This window comes from Lynx rufus, unplaced genomic scaffold (genome assembly GCF_022079265.1).
Source record: "Lynx rufus isolate CCGP_SWC_20201006 ecotype Redwood Valley unplaced genomic scaffold, mLynRuf1.p SCAF_5, whole genome shotgun sequence".
Classification (NCBI taxonomy): domain Eukaryota; kingdom Metazoa; phylum Chordata; class Mammalia; order Carnivora; family Felidae; genus Lynx; species Lynx rufus.
The window spans coordinates 14,551,653-14,572,544 of NW_025814867.1; the positions used below are offsets into that span (position 1 = coordinate 14,551,653).

Genomic DNA, 20,892 nt, shown 5'->3' on the forward strand with positions numbered 1-20,892 from the left:
CCTCCAAAACATCTACTGAAGCTTTCTATCTCTTTCCAGCTTTTCTAATCCCACTCCAGGCCAAGACACTAACATACCTAGCCTGGACCACTGCCACCATCTCTTAACCTGTCTCCCTGCTTCCACTCAGGACTCCTCCACACTGCATGCTACCACTGCGGCCAGAGTAGTAAAGACATCATTTCTATTGTGCCACTGCTCTCATTTTTTTTTTTTTTAATTTAAAGTAATCTCTACACCCAACATGGGGCTCAAACTCACAATCCTGAGATCAAGCGTTGCACACTCCACTGACGGAGCAGGGGAGCCAGCCCTGTCACTGTGCTCTATAGAAGCCTCCAGAGGCTTCTGAGGGGTGCCTGGGTGGCTCAGTCAGTTGAGCCCCACGATGGGCTCCATGTTCACAGAGTAGAGCCTGCTTGGGATTCTCTCCCTCTCTCTGCCCCTCCCCCACTCACGTACACCCTCTCTTTCAAAACAAACAATCATTAAATGAATGAATGAATGCAAGCCTCCAAAGACTTTTGATAACATCAGGAAAAGTCCAAATGCTTTCTTATCAGGGCCTTCCAGGTCCTGCAGCATCTAGCTCCTGCCTACTTTCCCAACATCCTTCCTTATGAACCTCCTCCACGCTCTGGCCCTCATTCCAAACATTTTAAGCATTTGCTGCTTCTGACTGCCCAGCATACTCTTTCCCTACCTCTTCACATAACTACCTCCTCTTGTCCTTCAGATTCCAATTCAAAGGACACTTCCTCATAGAGCTCTTCACTGCCTACTCTGAGGTCAGTCCTCTTTTCACCACCTACCACATGATACTGCTTATTTTCTTCATGTTGATCATAATCTGGCAAAGTATATATGGGGGTTCAGGGGTGGGCTGTCTTCTTTCTTCTACCATTGTATGCTTGTGACATATAATGGGCACTCCCGTTTTTGTTTTCATCAGAGGCATGGTCTATAGCATGGACCCGGAAATGAAATTACCAGGGCTCTATTCCAGCTTGGGTTCTACCAGCAATTAGCAGTGTGGACGTGGGCACACCACAAGATTGAGTGGGTTAAGAGTAACTGGACAGTAAGAAAGTGGAAACAGCAAGTGAGACTTTTTTCTAAATTTCATGTATCTAAACTCAGAATATAGACATATGAAAGCCTTTGACCTCTCTGAGTCTGTTTCCTCATTTGTAGATTACTTTGAATGTCACTTTCAGCTCAGATGCACTAGAATTGTAACAGGCGTCAATCTACTTTCCAACCTAATTTTTCTTACCCCTCATTTACACTCTGCAACTAAATATCACACAGTGATATTTTACCTCCTATACATTTGTTCATTCTGACCAAGTCCAACCACTGGAAATTATCCTTTAAAGGCTAGATCAATTATTAACGGCCTCATAAAGTCTGTTCCAATCACCTGGGCCAAAATTGGTGTGCTTGTGAAGTGTTCCAGAAATTTTTATGCTTTAAATTAGATTAGTCCCTAATCTCTCTCCGCCTCAGTTTTATAACCCATAAAATGGTCTACAATATCACATACTATTGCTGGATAATTGAGAATACTTAGCTTGATAATAAAGCGTTCAAAAAATGTATTATTTGTTGGCTACAGATATTTTCCGCTCTTCTTGAGAGCCACCAAATGAGTTTTCCATTTCTGAATCTCCAAACGTTTGAAGCCATTACTCCTCCCAACGCCTTATGAATAGTTTTCCTATTCATAAAACGAAGGGCGTGGACTAGACCAATCACCACCCCTTCAAAAACGAAGTCCTCTACACTTACACGAATAGCCTACAAAGATACCGTACGTGAGCTCCTGTAACACAAACAGCTTAAAGCAAAGGCAGCGCAGGTGAGCTTCTTTAAGGACGGGAATTCGAGGGAAACTACTCCCTCATATAGAAGTGGGCTGGAAGCACTAACCGATCGAGACCCTGGGGACCCTTTCTAAAGAAACTGACCCCTGCCACAATGATGGGTCCTTTGGATTGTTGTTTTTAAGTTATCTTACAGATACTTAAAGGAGTCAGTACCCGCCCCCCGCCCCCCAGAGGGACGAGAAAGATGAGACCAGCCGCGTTAAGAAGGAAATGTTTGTAAGACAAATGGACGACCGCTTGGACAACAAACCCAATGCCTTTCACCTAACCCTAACCCTAAGGCGCGAGCCGATGACCCAAGACTGCAGGGAAGACGCTGGGGCCGCCAGAAACCCTAAAGCGGCCAGCCGGGCGGGCGTGAGCAGCCGTCTGCGGAAGCGGTGCAACCTCAGCGCTCGGCACCTTTCCCAGACCGGCCCCCAGCCGCAGGACCACAGTTAGGGACCCGGGCCCGGACTCCTCAGCAACCCCCGCGTCCCGCCCCCGTACCTGCGGGGTCGAGCGCCATCTCGGCTGGAGGAGAGGAAAGCAGCCCGCGGCCGCTCCCGGGCAGGGGGAGGGAAGGGGAGGAGCCTGGGCAGGGAGGCACGTGCGGCCGCCCGGAGCTTCCCCGAGGTGGAGGAAGCCACGGAGGAGGAGCGCAGTGCCCTTCGCGGAGCCCGGCACTCAGGCCCCTTTCCTTCCTTCTAATTTCCCGAGTCGCTACTTCCGCTGCGCATTGCGCCTGCGCCCTTCTGGCCCCACCCCGAAGCCTGGAACGGACTTTGCCCAGGGAATGACTGGGAAGGGGGCGTGGCCTTGTGTGCCTTGGGGGCGGGCTGTCTCAGAGGCTCGGGGCCTCGCTTGGGGCGGAGCGCTAGCGCCCGCTTGCAGACCCGGGTCTGCGGAGACCCGAGCCGAAGCTGCTGGCCTTTGGGACTGCGCCTCCTGTGGCGACTAAGTTCGCGGCCAAACCCTTCCCTCCGCTCCCGTCTTCGGAAGACGGAATGAATCACCCTGTTTATTTTATCTTCGTTAACGTTCGTTCATTCATAAATTTCTATTTCATGCCTGCCAGGTTCCAGCCACGGTTCTGAATACGAGGGGTAAATACCTAAATAAAAATAAGGGCCCTATTCTCGAGAAGAATCGTGTTGGCAGGGGAGTCAAATACAAGCAACACGCTGTTAAACGTCATAAACGCCACACGTGCAAGATATGAACAGCTTGTTCTATAGAGGTGGTATAGTTCGTACAGTATCATTATCTGTCCCACAAATCAGCAGCCTGTGGCTTCCCTGGAGGGGAAAATAAAAAAATGGGCGCTAGGACATGTTGTCCTTAGGGCGTACAGCCTGATTTGGGTGATGTTACAAATCCCGATTCTGCCAGTTAAAGCCATATGTTTTTCAGAAAAATGAAGGAAGATGACAGCTATACTCCAGAAGAGCCCCAACTGCCCTCTTCTCGATAAAAGAAACTTTCTGGTGGCAGTTATTCTCATTTCCGCTCACCAACCGGCCTTCAGAAATGCTTCCTTGTCACATCCATGGTCAGCTAGTTCGAGCCTCCAAAGGGTGAGGTGCGGCCGGGGACAGATGGGACAGATGTTAGAAAAACAAGGAGCAGCTGCTTCTTCCCTGGGAGGGATTTAGAGCTTTCAAAATGATCCCCTCCCCACCTACCTGCAGTCCCTCCTCCCCTGCTGCTGCTTCAGCCTGGTCAGTTGGCAGAAAAAGCAGCCACAGTCGAGCCGGGTTGGGAAAGTGGGTCTCTGCCCAGCAGGTCTTCCGTTTAAGGGCCTATTTGGGCATAACGGCCCTTATTACAGCTGTAGGTTGAGGTGCCAAGGTGAAGAATTAATGTTTCACTCAGCCAGGCAGGAAAGCAGGTCTGTTTTCTTGTGTGTTTTATAAATGGGTTTTGAAACATACCAAATTCATTCTCATGCCCCTTTTCTTTTTCTGGAGATGGAAGATTTAGTTTAGAAAATAAATCTTTTTAAGGAGATGAGGTGGGGTATAAAGACACAAACCAGACATTCACACTTGGGTAATTACACTAAATTTTCCTATATATGCAAAAGGATGTCAGGGAGAGCTTTAGTCAGAGACCTAAGTACCTCTACCGGAATCCTGCATCACCACCTAGTAGCTCTGTGACTTGAATGAATTCCAACGTTTCTTTGGACTTTAGTTTCTAATTTGTAAAGACGTTGTGAGGAATAAATGTGTTATCATTTAACACTGTTTCAGTCGCTGAAAACCCACTTGATGGCCTTTGCCATAACTGAGTATTGCTTGAAGCTTTATTATTTAATATTTTTAAAGTAACTCACTGACAAAACAAACTCAGATGGGCACTATCTACTTCAGCTTTATCCTATGCAATAATATCTGTAAAATCATGGGTTTTGTGTGTCCCATAAAATGGGCTGTTAGACATCTCACACTATGAGAAGCACTAGCATCTCATTGCCTGGTACATAACAGCGTGCCCCTCTCCTGTCTCATAGATCTCCTTGATCTATGAAATTAGATCATCGGGGGGCAAAGTCTCTATAAAGTACCTGGGAAAGATAACTCATGTATTAAAAACTAAATCATAGAAATGTAATTGGTAATTCAAAACAAATTTCCTAAGATAGCACATTATTTAAAAAAAAAAAATTTTTAATGTTTCTTTCTTTCTGAGAGGGAGAGAGAGAGACCAAGCAGAGAGAGAGGGAGACACAGAATCTGAAGCAGGCTCCAGACTCCGAGTTGTCAGCACAGAGCCCAACGTGGGGCTCAAACTCACAAACTGCCAGATCGTGACCTGAGCCGAAGTTGGACACTCAACTAACTGAGCCACCCAGGGACCCCTAAGATATGGATAGTTCTTTGAACAATAGCTGAAATAAGAACATAAAGGGGAGGAGAGCACACTGTCCTGGAAATGAGGAAATCTGTATCAGCCAAGCATGATCTCTAGGGCTCAGACGATATCTCGTACCTAATGGCCGCACAGTAGCTTTTCACAAAGGACTGAATGCCAGAGTGGCTAGGAAGGACTTGAAAGATGAAGTAGAAATTATGGTTGGCCTTGAAAGATGGCTAGCATGAGTCAGCAGAGAAGAGTGTATGTCACACTAGGAGAAAAATAAGCAAAAATGTCTGAGATTTGAGGTGTTCTTGAGGGACAAATGAAGCATGGGAAAGACAGAAGGCAAGAAATAAAAACATACATGCAAAAGCAAAAGCATAGGGGTAGGAAGCCCAGGGCTGTGTGGACAGTCATGTTGGAGGGCAATGTCTGACGCCATTCGTTGAGGATTTGGGAAGCTAGGATACTTACGAATGCGACTGAAAATGTTAGAAGAGCCAGATGCTCAAAGCCTTAAACATTAGGCTGAGGCGTGTTTGAAGCTGTAACCGGTCAGGGGCTGTTGAAGGTTAACAAGTAGAAAAATGGCCTTTCGTCAAAGTGATGTGTTTTAAAGACGATTTTGCATAGGATAGATACAAGTGGTGACGAGAGACGCAGGGGGTAAGCAGAAAGGTAAGGAGCTTTTGTAATAGTTCAGGCAGGATCTGAAAAGAGCGTGAACTAGTCTATGTGGCTATGTAAAAGACAGAATGGATGTGAATGAATGTAACTGGGCAGGAAAAATCCATTCTTCATAATCGACCTGGAAGAATAGAACAAGGAGTCAAGAAGGACTGCTAGGCGATTCCGTTCCTTGGAAAATGTACACAGACAAATGAGAAAATCATGGCCATGCACCCATTCATGCCTCAAATGATCTGCTCTTGATCCTCATTACCGGGGAGCCAATACTGAGAGGGAGAGACCAGTTAGGAGGAAACTTCAATGACCCGAGGGAATATTTGATCCATGGCAGAGCATGTGAAAGCAGAGAAGTGAGGGGCTTAGTATGTAGACTAGACATAAGCACACACACACACACATACATATCTCTTAGTCTAACATCTAAGGAATTCGCAGGTACAAACAAATATCTTAATTGTTTATTGCCTCAATTCTAACTAGACCTAGCATAATTTTTGGCTCTATGTGGATACCTATTAGTTACAATAAAGGTTGAGATAACCCCTGCTTGCTTCCAACTCTGCCCCAAATCAGAATTAAAGATTTCACCTATTGCTTTGTTCTGCCCTGTCTTTGAGCCAATGAGAATTACATTTGGAGGAATACTAGAAGCCCCATCCCTACCAGTACCTGAAGTTTGAAATGGCTAGCCAACTTCTTGGCTGGAAGATCACTATCCGAGGGTTCCTGGTGGCCTTGTCTGCTTACTGAGCTGCATGATTTAGCTCCCAGCCCCCAGGGCCTGTGCCTTCTCCTTTTTCGATAGGCACAGGTCCAGATTGGTACTTCTATTCGTTTGTTAGGGCCGCCATTACAAAGTACCACAGAATGGTTGGCTTAAACCACAGATTTTCTCACGATTGGAGTCTGGAAGTCCAAGATCAAGGTATCTGTAGGTTTGGTTTCTTCTGAGGCTACTTTTCTTGGCTTACAGGTGGCCATTTTCTCTTTGTCACTTCACATAGTCTTCTGGATGTGCGTTTCTGTGTCCAAATTTCCTTTTTATAAAATAAGGAGACCAATCATATTGGATTAGGGCCTACCTTGATGACATCATTTTTAATTAATTTTCTTTATAAAGACCCTATCTCCAAATACAGTCACATTCTCAGGTACTTGGCTCAGGACTTCAGCATATAAATTTTGGGGGGACACAGTCTAGTTCTTTACAAGGACCAGAACATTTCCCGGAATCCCAAATCACTTGGCTAGAGCCCTGACAACTTGCCTAGATTTAGCCTCTCCCCAGAACAATATACTTTGTCCCTGACTTCCTGGTGTGAATAGGTTCTGCTTTGCTATGGCTCATTCCACTAACTCCTCCTGGCTCTTTAACATATCTTTATTTCATCTGCCAACTGTACTGTTGTAACTCTTAGTCTAAGAGCTACCTGCTTTTGCAGAGATGTTTCCAACAGTCTCCTAACTTCTCTCAGGTGCTAGGCTGATTCTCCTGCTATCCATTCTTTCTAACTCATTTCATCCACAACAGCAAATATGATCATAAAATTTCTTATGTAAAATCCCTCAGTGGTTCCTCATATACATAAAATCCAAACCCTTTCCTTTAATAAAGTTCATGAAGCCTTTGACGGACTAGTCTCCCCGTTTAATACATCATCTTTTCACAACCAAAATGTTTCTGCTTGTACTGTGCATTTTCCACTGTATGAACCTATAGCAATAGTTTATAAAGTATCTGTGGAGAATTTTCGATGCACTATCCCAGTAAAACAGGTAAGATTCTGTATTGAACATAGAAACTTAAAACTGATTTCAGAAAGAATGTATAGTTGGGGCGCCTGGGTGGCTCAGTCGGTCAAGCGTCTGACTGTTGATTTCGGCTCAAGTCATGATCTCAGTTTGTGAATTGGAGCCCCACATAGGGCTCTGCACTCCCAGTGCAGAGCCTGCTTGGGATTTTCTCTCTCTGCTCCTCCTCTGCTTGTTCTCTCTCTCTCTCTCTCTCTCTCTCAATAAATACATAAACTTAAAAAAAAAAAAAAGAGTGTGTAGTGGAAAGAGAGGGACTTTGGAACCAAACAGAGCTAAATTCTAATTCCTCTTGCCTTCTTTTACTTTTTAACTTTTTATTGAAAAAAGTTATACTTTCAGGGATCGTTTCTATAGTTCATAACTTTTTTATTGAGATATAATTTATATACAGAAAAGGGAACAAATCTGTGTGCAGCTGAAAAAATTTTCATGTGTGGATACACTTTTGTACCACACCTGTGTCAAGACCTAGAGCATTTCTAGTCATCCAGAAGGTTCCTTGATACCTCCTCCTAGTGAAGCCCCACATAAAAATAACTATCTCCTGACTTCTATGAGAATTGATTAGTTTTGTCTGTTTTTGAACTTATATGAAAGTAACAGTGCAGTGTAATCTACCATTATCTGGTGTCTTTTGCTCAACTCAATAGCTGTGAGACTCATTCACATGGTTGAATGTATCTACATATCTGCTTTCCCACTTCTAATTTAGATTTGGTAAATCGTTTCTCCCTCTGAGCCTCAGTGTCCTCAGTCACACCATCCCCGCCTAATTTATTTGAGCATTAAAGAAAACCTGTAACAAACAGTGATAGCGGTTTCTAGCACACGGTAGGCCATTGCTAGATTCTAGCTATTGTCGCTGTGATGATTATCTTTTATTTTTAGAATTCAGTTCTTTTGAACTATTGCACTATATTCAGGGGTTTTTTGATGTAATACTTCAGAGCTACTCTGCCTTCAAGGCTGAAATCTGGGTAACAATATGTTTAAATCAGTATTATGTGAACACCCTTCAAATGAACAAAGGAGATTTAACAGTGTGCCCTATCACTTATCAGGTGAGAAAAAAAAAGTGTGAAAAAAAATCACCTCTCACCTCTGTGGAAGGTTTTTTATGTTTTATGTTTTGTTTTTACTGTGAATTATTTTCTGGGTGGCCTCCTTTAAGCAGACCACAATTTTTTCTAGGGTCGCAGACTTCTATTCCTAAAAAATGCTAAAAAAAAATGATAATAAAGATAATGGTAAGACTATGACATGAGTTATATTGGATTTCTCTTACCTTGTCTTGTGCAGATGCCATGATCCTTTGTAGAATTTCTCACAGGAGCTGGCAAAGTTGACAAACAAAAACAGAAGTGCTTTTCATTGTACAGTGTGTCTGAAATGACAATGACATTCTGGTTAGATGGCCAGCTGCACTGAAAACATCTCAAGGATCTTTTGCTTATTTAGAGAAAATAAAGTTAGTGAAAACTAACAACTCATTCCAGATGTTTCTGCACTATTGATCTGTCAGAGGACAAACTTCCTGAATTTATTACCCACTCCTCCCCCAAGACGGAGAACCTTCCATGCGCCAGGCACTGTGCTGAGTCCTGGAATGAATAAGATGAAGTCCTTGCCCTTAAGGAACTCAGAGTACAGGGGGTGTAAGACAAACACATGAACAAATAATTACAGTCCAACATGTTAGAAGATGATGCGGGAACCCAAAGGGTGAAATTAATTTGACTTTCAGAAGACAAACATAAACATGAACATTAATGCTTATATTTGAAGTAACTTCTTAAAAATTATTCAATAAGAGAAAGACAAATGGAGTCTTAGTCGATAGCATTTTGCTGTATAGAATAGGCATAGGTTAATCATCACGTACCACAAATATGGTTGAAATAGCTAGATTGGCCACTATTAGTTGGGACCACATAGACAACATCCAAGGACATAAAAATCAAGTGTTGAGAATTGCTATCAAGTTTCGATGCTTTCTCCCTAGTGATGCGCTCAGACAAAACAATCCTATATCATTGATCCTGATATATTGATCAATAGGACATGAAGCAGTAAGTCCAAATGAAGAGCTCCCAAAAGTTCAGGCCTTGACCTTCAGTAAAGAAGAGTGCTTATACAGATCTATTTCATTAACTAAGTTCTACGTCATGGCGCCAGGGATCCCAAGGTATGGATGAAAGGCTTCCTATAGAAATGAGGTATTGCTGTTGCTAAGCCACATGACTGCCCTTTGAGGGGAGGGACTGTATCTTCTGCATCACTGTAGCACCTCTCAGAGGACTTGGCATCTGGCAAGGTAGTAAGCTCCTGTTACTGGAGAATATAGGGGCACCATGTGAAACTAATATGGGTTACATGACCCACTGATTATTACTCTTTAACATCACTTCCATCTCTTCCCTGTCCCTAACCTCTACCTTAATTCAGCCTCCATTTTGCCATTTCTGATCTTTGGCTGAAGATAACTTTCAGGTTTTACGTGCTTTAAGATATATTTTCTGGTCAAGACACCCCCCTCACTTAGAACACGAGATGCACATTTATGGCATTGTCGGCTTGGCATCCTGTTCTTCTTTTGGACACTGCTCCTCCCCTAATTCATTTTATTAGATTGGTTTCTGCCAATGTCTTCATGTTCTTACATGACATCTCTCTTTAACCGTATTCATTTGTCCAAGAATGAATACATGACCTACAACAGACCAGTAGAGTTTTGCCTAGAAAATATTAGCTGTGGATCTAAGTATACCAGTTCGTCTCCTGAGGGTGGAATTTTAAAATGCAAAATGTAGAAGCCGTTAAGAGACTAGTTTTCTGCCATGTAGAGAAAGTTATTGCTAAGGAAAAAGGAAAGGTGATGCCTAACAAAAAAGGTACAGAGATTCTCCCCACACTCCCCTTACTAACACATTTTAGGGCCACACATTTAGGGATGACAACATCCATACAGGGTTTGAAACTCAGGTTGTAGCTGCTCTGAGATTTCATTTCTGTGTCTGCCTTTCTGGGTCTTGGATCTTTGAGCTACCAAAGACTTATACGTAGGACATGTCTTATACACGACTGCAAATCTTCTCAGCCCCAATTCTTGCATGTGGCCACTAGTTCTCTGTAAGCCTTCAAATACCTTAACATAAGCTGGTAGTGCCTTGTACCTCTCACTTGCTTTTTTGACACTACTGCATGAAACACCCATGAGGATCCTCTGAGCCGTCACACGTCTACAACTCAGAAGTGTAGGGGAAGTTAATGCCTGTGCGGTCATCTTGATCAATAGTGAATGGAATCCAACGGATAAATGTGTCCCACTTTTTATTCCTGCTTCAGTTCTGAAGCACATTTAAAAACAATGTTTATTTATTTTTGAGAGAAAGTGAGCCAGAGTGCAAGCTGGGGAGGGGCAGAGACAGAAGGAGACCCAGAATCTGAAGCAGGCTCCAGGCCCTGAGCTGTCAGCACAGAGCTCGACGCGGGGCTCAAACTCACAGACTGTGAGATCATGACCTGAGCCGAAGTTGGACGCTCAACTGACTGAGCCACCCAGGTGCCCCCTGCAGCACATTTTATCAGACCCCTCCAACAGCCTCATGGGATCTAACCAGTCACCTGTGAAATGGGACACTCATTAAAACATGCACGTATTACCTTTCCTTCCTCCCCTGCTTCACTCTTCCCTGACCCTCCCTCCTGTTCCTTGGGATAATATTCAAAGACCATCCACTTGCACGTTACCTAGGTGAAAAGAGCACTTATTCATTGCTTCTGACTTTTTGTTTAAACTGTTTCAAGTTGGTTCCTGCTCTTTGCTACTCAAAGACATAGTCCAAATTAATTCAAAGCCCTAATAATGGTTCCCTCATTGCCCATAGAATACAATCATACAAGCAACAGAACTGGATGAGAGCATATGGCAATCTGATCCAGAATTTACATCCTTAACATATCGGGTGCCTTGTAAATGTTTATCACCCTCTCCCAGTCGATAGCTAATCAATTTCTGCCTAAGTATGCCACGTGCCTTTGAGAATACATAAAAATCCAGGCACATACACACACAAAATCCTACTGTCTCCAGGATTACCCCAGCTCGCTATTTGTTCTTTTCCTATTGTCACCTGTGTCTAGCTCCCACACTTTATTTCACTGTTTATCTATTGTTGAAGTTTTAGGCTGCTTCTAGTTTTTCTTTTAAGGTTAACACTGAAGTGAATATTCTAAAAATAAAGTTTTCATCTCTAGCTCTGTTGATTTCTGAAGGATAATTCCTAGAGGTGGAATTATTGGGCTAATTGCTGTGGACAGATCACCAAGTAAAGTCACTTTAAAGATATTTGCTAAATTGATGCAAACAGGCATTTTGTTACAACTCACTAATTTTTATTAGTAGTGATAAATATTTTGCATGTATTTTTAATAGCCTTATTTTCCTTCTATGAATTGTTTATCCATATTCTTTCCCATTTTAAACTAAACCACTGCCATTTTTCTTACTGATTTGTCTATTGCTTTTTTATATGAAGCCTTGTGGCACTTATTATTTATTTATTGTCATTGTTGTTTTCCTTTTATTTTTATGAATAATAATTTGACAGACTCACATACATACGCAGTATTTTTTTTTGGTTATTTATCCCATTATTTAATTCTTGGTGAGAGATAACCCATTCTATCTTCCATATTTTTTATTTTCTATTTCTTTAAATAAATAGATTGCTATTTTACAGTTATTTTCTTTTCTTCCTCTTTATTTCATTTTATTATGATGAGACATAAATATCTATCTTTTTCTCCAAATAACTAACCAATTCTTCGGACACTGTTTTCCGAGAAGTATTTACTGAATAACCTACCTTTTCCTTTTAAGTTTTTTTCTGATCTTGGATCTATTTCTAGGCTGTTTGTCCTGTCCATCTCCCTGCCTAATTCTGTGATTGTGGCATAGTCTTTTCAACTGACTCTTAAACTTTGGATAAGTAACATGAAAGTACAACTGATGTTTCATTTCTTCCTGTATGAGGCCATGTCTCAGCATACTCGAGCACTGACCTTACAGAAGGCTCAAGACAACGTCTCTGATTGGTGTGTGTCAGGACAATGAGCAGGGTCGCTTGCCCTGTCCATCCTGGTTCTGTGCCTGCTGGCTCCTAGTTTGGGAGCGGACAGATGAGGGATGGGCTATGGGGGCCCATATCCCACTCCCCAGGTTCAACTAAAGAATGATTCTTGACTTCCCATCCTTGGTTGCAGAGCATGTTTATATTTATTCCATACTATCCTGCATCGTATGTTGGATCCGAGGGAAGCGGATGCTGAGGTGGACATTAGCACACAGAAGTTTGCTAGAAAGTGCTTTGGTGGTCAAGACTTTTGGGAGAGAAGAGAAGGAAACAGGATTAGGTAGAAGAAGGAGATGAGCTGTGGTGTAGTCCTAACAAGGACTTCGCCAAGTTCTGAAGCTGGATGACCTTTCTGAACTTGTCCTGAGTTGAGGCAAGGGAGCTAGGCTTCATAGCCCCACATTGACCAAGCACTGGTAGATGGCCATCCTAGAAAGGGGCATGGCCTTGAGTGAGGCATGTCTCTTTAGCATGTAGCACTAATCATAATTATAATGGCCATAATTATAATTACAAATTAACATGAATTTGTGAGATGCATTCATTATTATATGTCCCTCTCTATATCATCAGCTCCAGGAAGTAAAGGACCGTGTCTATTTTTTAATCACTATTGCAGCCTTAGAGCATAGCAATTTTTTGTTGAGTATATACTTAGAGTTAAGCACTCAATAAATAATTTCTGAAGAAATAAATGACTAGAGGAGGCGATATTATCTTCTTTGTCTATATTTTACAGTGAAGAAAGTGAGGCACAAAATTTAGCTAATAAATGCTAGGGCTGGGATATAAGTCCACATCTGTTTGGTTCCAGAGGCCATACTCTTTCCACTATGAAAGTGTCTTAGCTCAGGCTGCCAAAACAAAATACCACAGCCTGGATGGCTTAGACAAAAGAAATTTATATTCTCACAGTTCTGGAGACTGGAAGTCCAAGATCAAGGGGCTATTAGGATTGGTTACTGGTGAAATCTCTCTTCCTGGCTTGTAGGGACACCTTCTCGCTGTGTCCTCACATGGCCTTTTCTCTGGGTTCACACATGCGCACGCACACACACACACACACACACACCCCTCTCTGGTGTCTCTTCCACATCTAAGGGCACCAGTCCTATCAGATTAAGGCCCACCTTTAAGACCTCATTTAACCTTCACTACCTCCAATCACAGTGGGGATTAGGGCTTAATATGAATTTGGGGGGAGACATGATTCAGTCCATAATGGAAAGATTTCCAGGGTTTATTATAAAGACACACAGGTTTAGGGGAGCCTACCCTAGGCAGTACTGTGGCTCTCTCCTTCTGCCTTCTCTGCTCCTGTTATGGAAATAATGCTGCCATTTGTGTCCAATTATGTAAGAAATAAGAAAAAACCTGAAAAATGTTTAATGAACGATATGAGAAACTTAAAAAATAGACACCAGTAGGGCTCCCGGGTGGCTCTGTTGGTTAAGAGTCAGACTTTGGCTCCGGTCATGATCTCATGGTTCACGAGTTTGAGCCTTGCATGGGGGGTTCGCACAGATGGTGTGGAGCCTGCTTGGGATTCTCTCTCTCCCTTTCTCTGCCCCTCCCCCACTGTATCTCTCTCAAAATAAACACACTTAAAAAAAATAGATGTAGGGGCGCCTGGGTGGCGCAGTCGGTTAGGCGTCCGACTTCAGCCTAGGTCACGATCTCGCGGTCCGTGGGTTCGAGTCCTGCATCGGGCTCTGGGCTGATGGCTCAGAGCCTGGAGCCTGTTTCCGATTCTGTGTCTCCCTCTCTCTCTGCCCCTCGCCCGTTCATGCTCTGTCTCTCTCTGTCCCAAAAATAAATAAACGTTGAAAAAAAATTAAAAAAAAAAAATAGATGTAGTACTTCAACATTAGGGTTATTGGGTCCTCCCCTAATAAGCCATTCCAAATTGCTGCCAGACCATGAAGAAACTTAACCACTGTATCAAATCTGCCCCATATTTTCTCATTAAAAATATTTGGCTTTCAGCTTCTCTTCCTTGTATTCTGCAATAGTTACGGTCTTCAGCCATTAATCTGGTTCGTCCTCCATATTTGGGCTAGTTTTCACCCTGAGAAGAAAATAGGACCTTATCATTCCCTTGCTTAGTCTCATTTCTTCCTGAGGCAGAAAGGTTCTAAAACTTCATTGTACGTCAGAATCACCTGGAAAAGTCGTTAAAACACAGGTTTCTGTCCCTTCAAACCCTGCTTCCCCAGCTTCTGATGCTGTATGATTGGGGATAGACCTGAGAATTTGCACGTCTGACCTGTTCACAGGTGATGCCAATGCAACTGAATCCAGGACTACCTTTGGAGAACCTCTGCCCTACAGATAAGGCTAACCACGGCTTTTGCCTCTATCTGGCCCCCGTTTGCTTATCCCTCTCCTTCTTATCCTTCTGCATCCCCTCCTTCTGACTCCCATAGATCTTACATTCTACCCATACATTTTCACCATCTCTGGAACACCAGGCACTATCATACTTCATGCCTTCATGGCTGGCAAAGCCTACTTCTTACCCAGCTCACATGCTCCTTTTCTGGGCAGCCTTCCCTTACTCTCTCAGAGTATTTTAATGATGATTCCACACTGTGTTCATATCTCTGTTTTATATTACTGCTTTATTTTTATTGTTTTTCAAGACTTTTTCCTTCGCTATGCGTTTGGGCGGTACAGGGGACATGTCTCACTTTTATATTCCTGATGATTCACACAGTGTCTGCCAAGAATAGCTGCTTGGTATATGTTGAGTTTGTGTTTAAGGTAATTCAGTTTAATTGTTCATAAAAGGCTTAAGCCATTTATGAGATATACGCTAACTCTGACATCCTGTAAGTTCCCTTTCATTCTATTAGGATCCGAGACCCTACAGGGGAGCATTTCAACTTCTCTCAGCCACTGTGCATGGCTTTCCTTATTCATTAGCTCTTACCTTCAATTTGTCTATGTAGCTGACCTCCAATCCAGGCTTTGCTGATCACATTCTTGTCTGGCACCCTCTAGCATTCTCTTGGGCTTACACATTTACTTCTTGAGGTTCAGACTGGGTTCTCTAGCTCTCTGCTCACTAGCCTCCCTGGCCTCTACCTCCTGCCAGGATAGTATATTTTGCCTGATGTGATTTGGCTCACTGGTTCCTGAATTTGAAACTGTCTGTAATCACTAGACTAATGGCCCATACACCTGCAGTCACTAGGACCTGGAGAAAGGCTCCTGGTTGAACCTCCCTCCTTGCCTTCCCTTTTCCCTAGTGCCCACCTGTCAACCCTTTTCCACTGCCCATGATTCATTATTCAACCATCCTTCAATTCATTCTTCATTCTTCGACTCAGGGCTCGCAGGTGACAAAGGGTATTGCATCATCTACTATATTTCTGCTTCAAACTACTTATGATTACACTCTGAAATCGTAAAAGGGGGAAAATGCTGAACTGGAAAAGAAAGAAAAAAAAATTCCTGGGTGGCTCAGTCAGGTGAGCATCCGACTTCAGCTCAGGTCACGATCTTGTGGTTCGTGATTTTGAGCCCAACATCAGGCTCACTGCTGTCAGCCTGCCAGTGCACAGCCTACTTCAGATCCTCTGTCCCTTTCTCTCAGCCCCTCCCCACCTTGCACTCTCCCCAAAATAAATAAATAATAAAACATTTTTTTTCAATCACAACCCACCTGTGAAATATTGCTAATGACAGCCTCTTCAATTTATCATTAAGAGGGCAAAATAAGCTGGATTTTCAGAAGATACGAATAACCTAACTCTTCATTAATTATACTGGAAGTATATAGTATTCCAATTATACAAATTAACAGCCATGAAAAATTTCATACCCTGTTTACTTTCAGGGTGAAATACACCTTCTCAGATTTGTAGATTATTTTTACTTTATAGGTTGGGCTTGAGTATAAATGATAATACATTTCTCAGATAAGCTAATAGGTTAAAAACAAAAAAGAAGCCACTGTCAACTTCTGGTAAACCAGATGCAAGAGATAATAGCTAAGCTACTATGTCGAATTTCAAATTAATAGTTTTAATTGTACTTGAGCAAAATAAATTGACTTTGTAAAAAACTCCTTAGTCTTAGAAATTATGGCATTTCTCATTTATATAAGAAGTTTGATTTTATCTTTACTAGATGAAATTCCCAATAATAGGTAATTTCAAATAATTACTCATATCAAACAAGAAGAATAGGTGATATATAGCCTGATAAATATTATTCTCTAGGGTTGAAATGTTTCTAATTTTGATTCCTTGATCTCTTGTTTCCAAGAATAGATCCTTTTCTCAGTTTTAAAGGTATAGAGATATTTCTTTCTAGTACAAGGGGAATAAAACAATCTTGGGATAATAGTAAAAAAAAAATGAGGAACAATAATTCTTAATAATGTCCAACTTGCAGTATTATTGTCAATGTTAAATAAAGGAATAATTATGGAAATGCTAACCAATACATGGCACACAGTTGGTGGTCAATAAATGTTAGATGTCCCATAATAGCACCACAATCTGTGATTCCCAGAAATAACTTAGGCATCCATGGGCTTACTTACAGGAAATAAAAATGGTCATAAACAGTTATATTTTCTGGTCAAGTAGAGTTTATTGCTCCTTGGAATGTTCTTGAGAAGAATTGTTGGAGCACATGAAGTACCCAGTCAGACACATCTGGTATTCTAGAAAGCTATTGGAGGTGGAAAATCTCAGTGCCCTGGGGAATATGCATTTTCCACTATGCAAAACAGGATCACATTCACCAAGAGATTTATTGTCAAGAGTTGAGACAAATAGGAAATCATTAAAATTGCTGCTTCTGCAAATGGATTTGGAAGCTGGATGTATTGGGATCCAACCACAGCCCTCATTTTTCTGATTTTCTGTGACCTCCACCCCCAACCCCCACCTCCATCTGTCCTTTTCGAATGCCCTTTTCTCTGAACCAGATTGAAACTCTATTCACCTACTTCTCCCCATGCCTTCTGGCCTTTTTTGCTCTCTGATTAACCCTCTTCCATTTTTATTTATTACAAAATATTTTTTTAATGTTTATTTTTTGAGAAAGAGAGAGAGACAGAGTGCAAGCTGGGGAGGGGCGGAGAGGGAAGGAGACACAGAATCCGAAGCAGGGTCCAGGCTCTGAGCTGTCAGCACAGAGTCTGATGCGGGGCTCAAACTCATGAACCGTGAGATCATGCCTTAAGCCGAAGTTGGACGCTGACCCGACTGAGCCACCCAGGTGCCCCCAACCCTCTTCCATTTTTAAATCCTTGCCTTTTCCATTATGCTTGATCTTGAGATCTATGGCCTTCTCTGTGGCCTTTCTCTTGAGAATTAATCATTTTTGGAGAGGCAACTGTTGCAGTTTATATGGAAGGTTCCCAAATAGTACTTGAGTTCCAATTTCTCAGCTTTCAGGTTTACATCTTCAGCTCTCTGCTGAATAATGCTGACATCATATCCATACCTCAAACTCAGCATATTAGAAAAGACTTTCTTTCTGTCATCCGTATGTCTCGATATTCTCAGAACTCAGTCCATATTTATCATTTCAATCATGTTTGAATCAGTTCTGCATTTCACTCCGTAAACCTAAATCATGTTGTGTAACCTTCCGTAATACCATAGATCTTTCCTTCCTGACAGTAAACATCTTTCTTCAGACCCACATCCTTTCCCTCCTGGACTATTTTTGTAGGCCGCCAGCTACTTCAGACCTGCAGACTTTCTTCTCGACAATTCATTCTGTGCACTTCAGGTAGATTACGCCTTTTAACAGCCCTTACTAACTCATCATGGCATTGCTTACTGAAAATTCTTCAATGACACCAGATTTTTCACAGGCTAATTTCCAAACTTCCAGGCCTCCTGGGCCCACGTCTGGCCTAACCTGCCTTTATAATCCCAGTCCTTCCCACTTATCACAACTCCTCTGGGGCCCCATTTCATTTCATTTATAGGAGATTTCAGATAGGTGTAACTCTTTAAAGGGAGGGTAAAAGGGACCTAAAACCTTCCTGACATACTTTATTTTCTGTCCAGAACACCTCCTCATGATTACAGACCCCTACTTTAGAGACACAACTGATTCCACAAATATAAAGTGGCACTAGGATTCTAGAAGTTGCTTCTAAAAAGCACTTTTTTGTCACCCTGCTATAATCTATACGCTGAGAACTGGCAAATTACCCAAGTGTTCTCTTAATTCATATAAAGATCATAAAGGAAATAGATTCTTCAATGTTTGCATTTTTCATCACTTTAGAAATTAAAAATTTTTTATTATTAAGTATTTTAAATAGACAATATATTAGGTACCCTCTGTACTTATCATCAGATTTAATAGATGAGAAAGGTAAAAGAAAGGTCATATTTACTGAATGTCACTTTAAAAGATGTTCTTTATTTTAGTTCATTCTACTAATTAATGATTTGCTCACTGAGAACTATTAATAATTAGATATTATGATTTTAATCTATTGATTAAGAAGCAAATAAACTTGCATTCATTTATTTGGCTGTGTCTATGAGAATAACAGGATACAATGAATCCTATTACCCAAACTTCCTATTCACCTGAAGCTCTATATATTAATACTGTGCCAATGACTCAGAAAATATTTAAAAATATTGATAGTTGTGTAACATTTGTGTTTTATTTTGTCTGCTACTTGATGGGAATGGAAACAGTCTATCTAGGAAACATTCTTTTATTAGACCCAGAACTGAGTTAGCCAGTGAATTTCCCATCATATCTTAGCTGCCAAGAAACTTGCAGTATTTAATTGCTAAGCTTCATAAATTATCTCATCCCAGGTCCCTGTACATCTGTTATTCTCCTTCTTTTTAGCAGGTTTTGTACTTTTAATTCTTACCTGTCTTTCTTACATGTCTTAAAAGATGACTATAATCATTTATTGAACATGTGGGGGGTTTAAAAAACACAGAAACACACTAATGTGACATATTGATGAAAAGCATCAGATAATTCCAAGATCAGTTTTCCATGGCAAATTAGTCAAATTTCTTAAGATATGACATCACTAGTTACTTGTTTTAAATGGGAACAATTAAACCTAATTTTTTATATGTATATGAAATCCACAGTAATCTAAGGGGCGCCTGGGTGGCTCCGTTGGCTGAGTGTCAGAGTGTTGATTTTGGCTCAAGTCATGATCCCAAGGTCATGGAATCAAGCCCCGCTGAGCCTTGAGCCTGCTTAAGATTCTCTCTCTTTCTCTCTCTCCCACTCTCCTCCTCTACCCTTTCCTCTGCTTGTGTGCATGCTTGCTCTCAAATTAAACAAATAAAATAAATAAATAAATAAATAAATAAATGCTTCAATTTCATTTTAGTGTTTACCTTCTCTTTAACATCAGACTTCTTACCAGACCAGTTAGATAATAAACAAAGAGCTGATAAAGGTTTGTCAACTTTTCTTATCATTTTGATAAGATTGTCAAGGATTCAAATTCAAATGATTGAAAATAAAAAAGGAAAAGAAATAAGATACCTGATTAATTTACAAATGGAGAACTATGTTGCCCACTAAACTATCTCATTGTACAAGCGAGGCATCTCAGTCTCTGTTCATAGCCCGTTTGTAAGTTTGGCCCCTGAATTCACTAAAGGAAAACAGTGGCAAGAAGTGACAGGACTTTGAAGTAGAAGAATAAGTAGATCTTCATTGACTTGCTCGATGGAAAATGAATCCATGCCTAAGTCCAACCTAGAGCCCAGATTTCTTGAGAGGCTTTTCCAGGAACATTACAGCTGAAATAGAGAAAGTTTTCATTGTTTTTGAGTAATAGCATAACCTGAGAGTTGGCTAAAGTAACCACTTTGAAGGACAAGATTTATTTGAATTTATGAATTCTCTCATGTCCGTTGAAAAGCTATTCCCACTGTTGAATTACTACAGGCTAGGCATTTGACATAGGTGTTGATCATGCATTGGACCTCAAGATGCTATGTCTACAAAGTAGTTATTAATTATTATAATAATGTTGAGAAGTGGGTTGAGCTTTATGGAGATTGGGCATAAGAGGGATACCTAATGTAGCCATGGCTGGAGTGGAGCTGAAGGTCAGAAGTCCAGAAAGTCTTCTTAGAGGGACCGACATTTAGAATGGAGATCAGGGGCACCTGGGTGGCTCAGTCGGTTAAGCGTTTGACTTCACCTCAGATCATGATCTCGCAGTTCGTGAGTTCGAGCCCCATGTTGGATTCTGTGCTGACAACTCTGAACCTGGAGCCCGCTTTGGATTCTGTGACTCCCTCTCTCCTTGCCCCTCCCCTGCTTACGCTCTGTCTCACTCTCTGTCTCAAAATTAAATAAACATTAAAGAAAAAATTTAGAATGTGAGATCAATAGGAGTATTCAGACTAAAAAACAGGAGTGGGAAGAGAACAATGTTCCAGATTGAGGAAAGCATGTGCAAAAACTCTGAAGGAAAGAAATCTTGATAGGTTTTAAAAACCTAAGGAAGTTCAGTCTGACTGAGGCCTAAGAAAAACTGTAAGACG

At 41.6% G+C, this 20,892-nt stretch overlaps 1 protein-coding gene across 1 annotated transcript in view; it reads right to left on the minus strand.

Annotated features, from left to right (window-relative positions):
- CMC1 (C-X9-C motif containing 1) overlaps positions 1 to 2,562 on the minus strand; it is an 89,203-nt gene extending 86,641 nt beyond the window's left edge. Inside the window, exon 1 of the mRNA XM_047098725.1 lies at positions 2,379 to 2,562. Coding sequence (XP_046954681.1) covers positions 2,379 to 2,397 — 19 coding nt within the window. The 5' untranslated portion in view covers positions 2,398 to 2,562. The remainder of the gene's footprint in view (positions 1 to 2,378) is intronic.
- Between the last annotated feature and the right edge of the window lie 18,330 nt (positions 2,563 to 20,892).